General features: G+C 39.1%; 1 protein-coding gene across 6 annotated transcripts in view; it reads left to right on the top strand.

Annotated features, from left to right (window-relative positions):
* Positions 1-12,048, top strand: part of LOC104063581 (contactin-4) — a 334,408-nt gene that overhangs the window by 292,376 nt on the left and 29,984 nt on the right. For all 6 annotated transcript variants that reach the window (XM_054076800.1, XM_054076804.1, XM_054076799.1 and 3 more), the window contains one exon: positions 1,329-1,456. In XM_054076800.1, coding sequence (XP_053932775.1) covers positions 1,329-1,456 — 128 coding nt within the window. The remainder of the gene's footprint in view (positions 1-1,328; positions 1,457-12,048) is intronic.

Raw genomic sequence — 12,048 nt, 5'->3', positions numbered from 1 at the left:
GTGCCACGGCTGCAAGAAAAGGCATTTGTCAATTCTATCAGATAGTCATGCCTAGATTCTAGGGGAAGGTGTCCCTGACCATGGCAGGAGGGTTGGGATTAGATGATCTTTAAGGTCCCTTCTAGCCCAAACTATTCTATGATCCTGTGATTCACGCAGTCTGTTTCTTAAAGTGTTCTTGGGTAGGAAGAACCATCTGAGCATTTCTGTGAGTGTATAAGTATTGTTTGCTAAGTTTCTTTTCAATCCAGTTGCACAGAGCTTGATTGGCATTAAAGATGCAGGGAAGCTTCTTAATTTTCTTTCAAATTACTTAAATTTGAAAATAACTGAGCAGGAGAAAGCGGGAATTGATACAAGATTTTCAGTGCTGGTTGGAAAGTGGTTGAAGGGGACAAATCAGATGGTGCTTCAAGACATGATACTGAGCAATCAACCATTTCACTAAAAGAGGTGGTCTTAGGCTGGAAGGAAGGGGTTTTTTAGAGTCTCCTTAGATTAGGCCTCCACAGCACACAAGTCATTCATGTTTCAATGGGATTTACTGGGAGGGATCAAGTTTTGTGTTTTCATTGACTTAGATCAGAAGAAAATGAAGGAGACGAGCCTAATTATGAGAACAAAGTGGGTCTGAAGTGCAGCTCTGTGCAAAAGGATGGGCTGGGAATCACCCCGGGAATTAACATATGATCTCTGCCTGCCTCCTGCCTTCCAAGAAGCATGTACCACTATAGATAACAACACTGTTTTAATAGGGAATATGTGTGGGGGGAGGGAATGAAATACAGTAATTATTTTTTTTTAATCTGTAAGTGCAACTGCAGATAAGCCCCATGGGCTGAGTTATACTGCAGGCAGAGAGGTGGAGATCTTGGAGGGGAGACTTGGCAGCATGGTGTCCTTGTTGAAAAGCCACCAGCCATCTTGGAAAAAAACAGCAGTGAAACACCTGCTTCGTTGTATATGTTTGGAAGAAGCTTTTACATAGTTAAGCAGGGAGCTTAGAGATTTTTAGATGTAGCCTGTGTACCACATGTTGAAAAGGGTTGTCATGGTGAGTGCTGCATATCAGAGTACAGACACGTGTAAAACCTACATAAACTGCTGTTGTGTAAATTGAAGTTGCCCTCAAGTAAAGACATGGAAAACTCATGTAAATTATGCATTCAGTACCTCCGAATTGCGTCCGTAGAGATTTCTGTCAGCTGAAATCTCTCTGTAACGGGCAACACACTGTCTGTTGTTCAGTCCATCCATAATTAATGCAGGCTCAAAAGAGTTTTATGTTGACTTTAAAAAAAAATCTTTTGTGTCTGCTGTTTTTCCAGAATCACTGTTCTGGATGATGGGAGCCTCCGGATTGTCAATGTCACCAAGTCTGATGCAGGAAGTTATACCTGTGTGGCAACAAACCACTTCGGGACGGCCAGCAGCACAGGCAGCTTGGTTGTGAAAGGTAATGGCAATTTTTATTGCGTATGACTGATACTGTATCTTAGCACCTAAGAGCATCCCAAGCAGCACTCTCCATGCTGCACCTCTCCCCTTTGGTGCTGATGTGAGCAAAACCTGGGGGTATTAAAGTGTCTTTCGCAGTCACGCTCTCCTACACCTCTTTAACGTACTGAGCCTCGTGGTTCACAGGCATCGTCAAGAGCGAGGGGTCTGTGGTCGCACTGACTGATAGTGCTTATGGTTTTAAATTATGCTGCAAATGATATAAGGATTGTAACACAGAGCCAGGACCTTGGTCCATATCGTTGTAAGATTTATTTCTAGCAATGGCCAGTAATCATGCTTGAGCAGTATTTGATGTCTCTGCAGCCATCTGTGCCCTAAGATTCAGTTTTGCAAAGGACTTCCATAAAGGCATGGTGTACGTGTAGAAAAATGTGGCCTGCAGCATGCTGAGATTAGGTCATGTCCTTCATCAACATGTCTTATCTAGTTCAACTTCATTTATTCTTGTTACACCTAAACTTCTGTCATCTTTTTAAAACCTTCTGGACTCTTTAAAACACCTTATCTTGTGGCAGAATAACGCAAGATTTTCACTCATGCAATGCAATGTCATAACGTTCAAAAAGAAGCACAAATGCTGATTTTTTTTCATCATTTCTTATCCAAGCTGAGTTTTTGCATTTCAGGAATTCTAAATGCATGTTCATGTGTATTCGGAGTTTTTCTGTCAACATTTTTTTTCAAAAGTAAAACCTATAACATTTGACAAAGACATTTGAAGTAATAATTTGATAAACAATGAGAGACACTGACAAATGTCTTAAATTAATTTTTGACCTGCTTATGAGTTAGTCCAATGTCTGATGAATTATTGTAGGCAATGAACATTTAGATTATTACACTTAATAATCACTCTCCATCTCCTCCTTATTTGGAGAAAAAGCCTGTATTGGATAACAAATCAGGAAAGACTGATTACAAAGCAATAAATCAATCAAAGCTCTAATGCTGTCAGTTTTAATTCTTCTGTATATTGGCATTGATGGATAGTATTAAGTTAGAGACTCTCCCCATAATTTATTTCTACATTATGTAGGGAATACTTTAAAATGTTTTAATGCAAGTTTTAATCCATGTCTTTCATAGTTGGAACACATTTCAGCAAGTAATGTCAGGATCAGGCAAGAGTTGATAAGCTGGTGAGCCCTTGTTACAGTTGGAAACTGCAGGTGAAAATGGTGCAGCAGGAGGTTTTTCTTAGAGCAAAATGTTTCTCTCTACCTTAACTATCCAGTGAAGTAACTAGAGTTATATGGGATGTTTCTAGAGTTGCACTTCATAGCACTTGACCTTTCTGCTTCCCTTATGCCACAGAACCGATAGTGGAGGGCTGTGTCATCCTTTCATACCTTCAACAGGTATTTATTGTACAAGGAACCCTGTAGGGGAATGTATTGAGACCAAGTGTTGTTCAGGTTTGGGGTTGTTTTGAATTGCTTGTATGGCATTTGTCCATGCCCACGTTGGTCCCTGCAAATGAAAATAGAGACAAGTGAAGATCCACATTACATCTCTGTATAAGCTGACTCTGCCTTTTCTTAATCTGTGTTGTCCTAAGGAGGCGCCCACAGCAAATAGCTAGGAAAGCACTGCTCAGGAAATGTGAACATAAAAAAAAGACCTTGTCTATTATTAAAAGGGTCGATCAGCTCCTATCTACCCCAGAGCAAAACTGGAGAGCATAATGGTAAACAGCCAACAAACATCCTTCCCTGTACTCTAAAGGGACTGCAGGAGGGTGGCCAATGCTCGCAGCAGGAGGCACCAGCATTGTATCTCCAGCTGGAGCCATCCTGGTTTTCGGAATACTGTAAGGCACCAAGGGGGCTGAATCTGAGTCTGCAGCTCAGGGACCACTTGTACCACCATAAAAAAAGCCAATCATTGAAAACAGGATGGCATTTCATTTCTGTTATTGAAGAGTCATGCTTCTGTAATTCATTGCTTATCCTTTCTTGCTTGCAGTACCCAAAGAATAGCCTGTAACTCCGAGCACAATAGTCCGCAGCTATTGTGCCTGATCTTTGGGTTCACATGGTTTACAAATCACTTTTCTTTGCGGTAAGGTTATAAAGGATTAGCAAGTACTTTTTCTCCCTCAGTGCTCCGTTTTAACTCGATTCCATTAGCATTAATGGGAGCGACACATGTGCATGAAGCAGAGAATAAACTCTTAAACCTGAGACGTGGATATTAGCAGCAAACTGAGAAATGCAATTTCAAAGTCTATCCCATAAAAAGTATAAAAGAGCAGAAACTATTCTGAACTCCAAATGAACTGTGTAAAATACTGTATTTTATACCGCCCTAAGTAAAACACTGGGAAGTTTTGACGGAAATATGACTGAATACCTTATTTTAACTCAGTTTTGTGGTGTACAAAAAGACTAATTTATCAGCTGATGAGTTTTTTGACCTTAAGATATGCCTATGTGCTTTTCTAACTCATCTTGTGTCATTGAGTAAAAAACTGTGAAGGACAAAAGACATTTTTTCTAACCTTCCTGTGTTCTTCCATTAACATTGCAGGTTCTCTTTTTTTTAATTTTCAATTTCTTTCTCTCTCAGGGAGAGATGCCGACAGTGTCAAAGACAGTGTAGGCCAGAATGGGAGGAGGAGAATATCTGTTACACCAGAACGAAGGAGCTTAAAATAAATCTCTGGCAAACAACCAGAGAGGGATGAATAAATATTCATATTATGCATAAGTAGACAGCTTAAAAAATAGGATGGACGCTGAGGGCTGTGTATTAACATGCTGTTGTCAAAACTGGTGAACCTCAGTGATTTTCCAAACCAATGAAATAGTGGTTTGGGTTTGGGCTTGGGCTTTGGTTTGTTCTGTTAGTCAGTACTGAATGAGAACCACTCTCACCTCTGAGACCTGAAATTTTCTGAACTTGCATGTACGGTTTGACCTTTAAATTAAAAAGCAGGATTGAATTTGTAAGAGTAGAGAGGAGTCTTGCAGTATTCAAAGCTATGAAAAACGTGGTATGTGTTTACATCTAGTATATAAATATTAATTTTCCATCTTTTTTTTTTTTTCATTTTCTTCCTGTACTTGAGGCTAAATGTTCAATTCTTCCAACACACAGAAGGACTATAGACTTTGAGTACTGGGGGATTAAATGACAAATAGTGTAAGCAGGCGTAGACTGTACAATATGATCTTATTTGTATTTAATACAGTCATATAAACTGGCTAGTATCTCAGCAGCTCTGAGTTGCGAAACTAATAAAAACTCTGAATATAGGAAGTGCAAGGAGAGGCTCCTGGTGCTAATGTCCCAGCTTGGGCAGTGACTAAGACCTAATGAAGTTTCTTGGGCAGCATAAGGTATGGAAGAAGTAGGGAAAACAAGCTAATGACAGGACTACAAATGACAGCAGCGTATCACCACCATTTCTTTCACAGGATGAGAAAATGCTTGTCGTGCAGCTTGTTTCCTAGCAGACACACCGAGTATCTTGATGAGCCTGTGGCCAGCTTTGCTTTTGTGATGTTGGAGGCAAGTGGATTGTGCTACTCAGCCAAGACATGTGTGGCTGCTTCTCTGACATCTGCTTTACTTTTGGTTGTATTCTAAGCTTTAAATCTCTCTATATAAATATATATATTTACATAAATGTATATATAAATCTAATAATTGTAAATCTAATAATTCTGCTTGACTCCACGGCCTGTAGCTTCCTGGTGCAGTCCTTTGTAATTTCCAGGTAAGCAGCAGCCAGCGTGCCATGCTCTTGACAGATGAGCGATTGTAGAGATGAGTGGCGCTGCTTCTGGTTCTTTAGTGGGGCTGTGGGGCATGGAACTGGCCACGGAAGAGCAGTGGCAGGGATTGTCCTCAGCAGAGATGTTCTAGGGTTTCAAAGCACTCCAGCCTGCCCGAAATGGCTTTTTATACCATTTTTTATCCAGTTGCCTTTGATTGCAGACCAGAATGATCCAGTCCTTTCCAGTCTCCTTATTTCTGAGGTTTAATGTACAGGAGTATGTGGATGCTTGGTAAAGTCTGTACCTTTCTGGTTTTGTCAGGAAGTACTTCAATTCAGGTCTTATTGTTATATGTCTTACAAGGGCAAGTTACAATGACTTTATTTGCCTGTTTCATTATGATGCACCTTTAACATTTTCCTGCTGCTGTTAGCTCACCTCGTTTGGATTGTCATGGGAGGGCTCAAGGCAGTAAAACCAAGAGAACTTTTGTTAGCTGGTATCCGTAGCACTTTAGCAGAAAAAGAACACAAAGATAATGTCAGAAGGTTATTTTTTCCTCATGCTTGAATAGACTGATAGTTTTGATTTTGTCCAGCACACTGATCCAAATTATTTTTTATAAAATTGCATATTTTCCATTCCAAGCCTGTTCCTTTGTGTGAATGTTGAATTGGTGTATTGCATTTAAAATTGAAGCGATTGATGAAATACTGTAAGTTCTGCTCCATTATGAAATAACTTTTCAGAGAATTCAAATGTTATTGCCTTTAAGCTTGCAATTTGTACTGTGTTATTTTAGTCCTTTAAAAGTAGCTGGGCTCATAGTTCAGAGGCAGCGTTGTGCTGATCAGCATGGATGCAGCCTTCATGCTCTGTAAAAATGGTATCAGTGGGATGTGATGGCCTCCCTGGCCCTTCTGGCTATCTGTGGTCGTCACCATTTCAATATCACTTGATCAGTATTGAATGCTGGAGAATGTGTTGTGCTTGCCTTGTATCCATGGGGCTAGAGTGGATTTATACTACCACAGATTGCATTAGTAGATAAGCAATAACCGTTTTTTCATCTTCAGAGTCCATGAATATTATGCTGCCCATGGAGAGGTAAAAAAAGTTTAGTTCTCCTGCTCCACAGGTATGCACCAGTGAAGGGACATTGCTCTCTAATGACTGACCATCTGTCCACTCTTGCATGTTGCAGAAGTTTTGTTTTGAACGTAGCCGATAATGCATGGTACAGGGTTTCTTCAAGTCATTTGTGGCTTAATTTCCACATAATACAGTAATCTGGCGTGTACTATCGAGCACACACACACGCAAACAGAATTGCTTATATCTCCTTTTCTACTTGCACATAATATCCTTCAGTTGTGCTGAGGTGACTTTGATACCTTTGTACCCATCAGCTTTCTGAAACTGAATGCTGCAGAGGCTCGTCACAGAGGTATGTGCATCAGCAGTGCTCATCGTGAGACGCTGCTTTTGAATTTCACAGGACTGGAGTTTCTTGTAGTTCTTTTTACCTTTGAAGACCTCATTATAACATTCTATAATTTCATTAAAGACAACCCAGTGTAATGACTTCAGTTTGACTTTTCTTTTTAATCTATTATTTGTTTATAAATTTGTAGGTCCAAGTAGACTCTTAAATTTTAATCCCATTTTTACATAGCAGTCTAAAAAATAAAACTCAGAAAACAGAGAGTTCAAACTCATATAGAAAATCATACAGTCTGAATGATCCCGCATGGGTTTTCAGAGACTGATTTTATTCTTTTGAAAATGCTTACATGTTATCACACTTCAAACTTTTTTTTTGTTGAATATTCATCGATAAACTCAATCCTGTGTGTGAACATCTAGACTGTTATCACAGGAGTTTTAGATTGTAGTTGTGTGTTCCTTAAAAGATTATTTCCACCATTAGGATGGTGTACGTGTCGGTATGTACCTTGTTTTATACTTACAAATAATTTATTTCCTTTATCACAGACACTGATTCTGCATAAAAGAGCTAGTATTGCTGACTGTGTTCTTTAGCATCTGCTTTGACTTCAGTACCAGGTGTTTAATAAATCTTATTTTCTCTTAGTCAGAAATATAAATAGCGTTTTGGAAACATATCTGCCAACCTCTGCAGAGGTGTTGGGTGCATTAACAAAGTGTCTGTCCTTGTTAGGGAGCACTCTGGATCTGGTTGCGGAGGAACCATGAAGTGGTTTTTCTTTACAGTTGTGCAAAATGTAGATCTTTTAGCAAGGAGCGTGTGTTTGTGACTGTTCTTTGTTGTTGTTGTTTTTTTAGTCAATGAATAAAAATTTTACCAGCTGTTTTCAGCTATGTCTCGACAGCTTTGAGTAACTGAGGTATCAGTTGCTTGGGGTGGAGGGCTAACCTGTTTCCCAAGAGGGACAGTAAGCCATACATTAAGATGCTGGGGAGGTTTACATTAACCAGGGGAAAAGTACAGCAGATACTTCAATCTGTTGACCATTTAACCATTATCCATATTACCAGAAACCCTCTCTGTGCCTCCTATATGCTTTTCCCCCCATCAGATACAATGGTGCTTCTTTCCTCTTATGAAAGGCTGTACCAGAAAGCTATTGCAGGCATTTTCCATACCATCTGTCCATGTGTTGTAGGTTTAATTGTTAGTCATTGTGAAGCTTGAATAACCCCTCTGTTACTCTTTCTGAAGTCTGTCTTGATCCAACAGTGTTTAAGGTCATGGAAGGTCTTTATTTTTCTTGCCTCACAGCTCAGTTCAATCTAATTTAAATTCATGATGGTTATGCCTCAGCCCTTAAGAAAGGACCTGGTTAAATGACACCTGGTGTTGAAAGCACAAAATATAATTTAAAAAAGAGAGGCAGAATTTAAAATAATCATCCCAGACCAGCACTTTAGGGCTGTCCATATTTTACTGGCTTTTTATAATTATGCTGGATAGCACACAAGGTGTGTGTTCAGCTGATGCCAAAGCCAAGATTTGCTACCCTTACTAAAGGATACTCAGAACTTGAAAGACAAAAGAAGCTTTATTGCTGTTAAAAATGGTTTTTATATTAGTGGCCAGACACAGTTTTTATATATAGTCCAGACATTAATGAATATTCCTTATCATGCTTAATACATTGTATTAAAAAATTTCAGGGAGAAAAAGTCAATTTGGAGTACAAACTGTTGTTCTCTAGAATCTCTTAATCAGGGTTTTATAGGCAGAAATAGTATAAGAGAGAGCCATAGACATATGTAATTGCTGATTTATTCATAAGTACATTACTGTATTGTCATGTCTAGGAAGTAAAACTTATTTCTAAGTTTGAAAATCTTTCTTGACTTCTAACTCACAACCAGTAGCAAATCCTTGATTTTAACAACTGGCAATGAAAGGAATAATCTTCATGTGTAAAATTGTAAAGGAACGTATTCAGCTGTAATTAGCCTATTTCCACCTACACCAATTATTTCTAGGACACAATTAAGGGTCTTTTGTTAGGTTTAAGTAAAATTATGACCCAAAGCACTGCATGAAAAGCACAATTATAAATGAGAGAGCCGTGCCACATCTACTCCCTCCCATCAACTGGTGAAGCCCCAGCGCTTCAGGCTGCACTTTGCAGATCTCCTTAATGCTGTGTGGAAAAGCTTCAAGTGGAAGCTGGTGAACAGGCTGCTATCTGGTAGATACCTCAGGGTCCTTGCAGTTTTTAAGGAGCCCTTCTCTATGTGGCACTTCAATCACTAGGTTTAATCAAATATTTTATAGTTTCAGGCACCTGACATGATTATTTCCAACTGCAAACCACAGTCAAGGTTATTATACGATGCCTATGCAGATTTCCTCCTGCAGCTGTAAAGAGCTCACCTTTGTAGTTCAGAGCTGGCAGGTGCATCTCCTCTGCATGTGTTACATGTGAGTCTGGTAAACATCTAGGTTTTCTCCCAGCTGCGTTCAGGTGAGAACCTGAAGTCTTCAAAAAAGACAGATCAGCCCCAAAGCACCCCAGGAAAGATGAAATAGCCGTGTATTATGTCAGCATTTCCAGTTTTCTGACAGTTAATTGAAGCAAAAGGGTTGTAATTATTGTGAGATTACAGAAGTGATAAAACAAGAAGCAGATGCCTCATCTGCTGTCAAGCCTTCTCCAAAGCCACCCCTCCTTGGGTCTGCTCAGACATGCCTTTTGCATTTGATTGCCTTAGTATGAACTTGTCAAACTCAACAGCCATGAACTGTTAGCTGTGTTATGCTGCGGAAGGTCGGTGACCTCGCTTAGACATTGATGAGGATCATAGCGAGCGTCAGAGGGACCAGTCCATCGCTAGGTAGTTCCATCAACCCCTTTGGGGACATATCATAACACAAGTTTATGATTGAACTTTTAAGTGAGATTTAACTCACAAAAACTTATGATTGAACAGCACTGCAAGAGCTGGTGATTTGTTATGTGAGAGATAAAAATAGTAGGTCAGCTGCTAAGGACAGAAAGAGTAAATGGCAAAGAAACATGTAAATGAAAGAAGCTGTAAAAAAGCAATGGTTTGCTTATAGGTCTATGAATGAAGTAAGTTAGGGTGTTGGGTTTTTTTCTTGTAAACACTTACTGATCATAACAAATAAAACATGTAAACATAATATAACTGTTATGCTTCATTAAATTTGCAACAGACAATTAATTTTGTTTAGGCAATTCAAAGGGTCTTCTGTAGTACAGATTCACTTTAATTGAACGTATTACCACAAGTAGACAATAAGAAATATATTGAAGATATCCATCTGGCTTGGACTGAAAACCTTGTGCATTTTGTTTTCTGTGGCTGTCACAGGCCTTACTAATTGCCTTATTTTAGCTGGTTTACAATCAGTGTGACTTAGCCATTAACATGATAAAAGTCATCTTGGTGAAGAGCTTGATATTAAAAAGCATAGATCTCCAGCCTATCTCTCTTGCCAATTTTGGACTTAATCTCTAGCATTATTAGAGTTATATTTTTAAAAGCAGACGTGCAAATATATTGACTGTTACAGAGCAGCTTCTGCAGGTACTTTGTGTATCTGATTCTGATGTAGAGAGCACCAGACAGCGTGAAATATTTGCTCTGGATAGTGGTAAATGCAGCAGATTTTCTCCCCACTCTTGCTTCTCCATCACCTTCCCCTTTCTCCTATGTGTCCTTCCTACCCCTAGCCAACTCTTCAGGGGTCTTAAAACTGGCAAATGCACAAGTAAATAAGGAAATCAAGACAAGAGCAACTGGCTGATGCTTATAAATTTACCTGATTCAGTACATAATGTGGAAAAAAATACTTTTTTTAGAAAAGTTCAACCATTATGTCTGTATACCTTATAGAAAAAAAAAATCACAAATTCATTGTGTATTTTTATCATAAACCGACAATGTTTTGCAGAGTCAGCATTATTGCAACCTTCTCTGCCTTAAAAAAAAATTATAGAATTTTAAAAAGCTCAATGCATTTGCTTTTGGAATTTTCTCGTCCTCTCCCCCAAAAAAGCAAGAGGTTCAGGGGTTGTTAGTCATCAATAGAAGACTGGGTTGTTTAGCTCATCATTGAAGATTAAATCCATACATCACCTGAAAAAGGAGATGACCTATAGGTTAAACACAGACTCTTAGTGATGAAAGTGGATAAATTAACACTTTTCATCAACTTGCTTCAGTTTATTTTCACACGGTCCATTTCAGAAAGGTTAAAATATTTTTCAGGTTTTGGATACAAATGAATCCCCAACACAGTTAAAATGAAACCAGAGATCAAGCATTTCCAATAGATATTTTGACCAAAATAAGTGTAGTGCATTTGATAATGTGTGTGTGTTTATGTATGTGATTGTATATAAAGCATAAGCAACAAAATGTTTTTTCTAATAGTTAATTTCCTAAGTGAAGAAGACTCACCAGAGCTTGTTAACTGGAAAATATTATCGGTTACAAATTCATAAGAAAGGGTATGTGTTCAACTTTACATTTTCTACCCGTTTCCCTAGCTGGTGCAGAGGGTTATTTTAGCCCTTGGAGAAGAGCTGCTATGAGAAGTAAGAAAATCTGTGGTCTGTAGGACGAGCCAGCATGGTACAGCCTGGTTAACAAGGTGACAGTGCCGTGCAGAGCAAACCAGACGTGTGCTCAAGAGAGTGAGTCAGTTGGAGGTGGCTGAGCTGATTGACCTTTCCCATGCTGGCAGCTAACAGGGCTGCTTAAGAAGAAAGGAATCCAGCTGGGCTTGGATATAAGGGGCCATATCTTAGTTCCTCCAGTTTTGTGTGTCTTGTGTGGAGTTACCAGGAATTTCTGACAGTGGTAGTTCTGTCTTCTCACACTTTTAGTTTCATGGAATTATTTTGGTTTTTAGAAAATGAAACATGACAGTTGCTCTGCTGTGGGTGTAATCCTATACCTCTTCTTCACCTGAGAAAATCTTGTGTTGCAAGTCTACTATCATTATGAGTTTAATCTTCATCCCAAAGGAGGATACATAGAGTTTGTCCTTTTCCAAAGCATGAAGTGGGATGAACTTCCTGAGGTGAGTTTCATGGGACTCCCACAAATCTTCTGTAAATTAGGGCCATAGTCTTAGAGAAAACAATACAACAGAGAAAATTGAGATCATTTAGTGTACAGTCCTGTTGTGGAAGGTGGGAGCAGGTTTCCCTGCAGCTACTTCTCTCCATTACTTTTCCTTTGAAATAATTCAGTCTGACTGTGCAGTTGGGGATGGGGAGACAACAATCTAAACATGACATGCATTTGAGAAAGTGACTGCCAATCTCTGTTT

This window comes from Cuculus canorus, chromosome 11, assembly GCF_017976375.1.
Source record: "Cuculus canorus isolate bCucCan1 chromosome 11, bCucCan1.pri, whole genome shotgun sequence".
Classification (NCBI taxonomy): Eukaryota; Metazoa; Chordata; class Aves; order Cuculiformes; family Cuculidae; genus Cuculus; species Cuculus canorus.
Note: the sequence above shows the minus strand (reverse complement) of the source record. Positions and strands in the feature narration are given on the sequence as shown.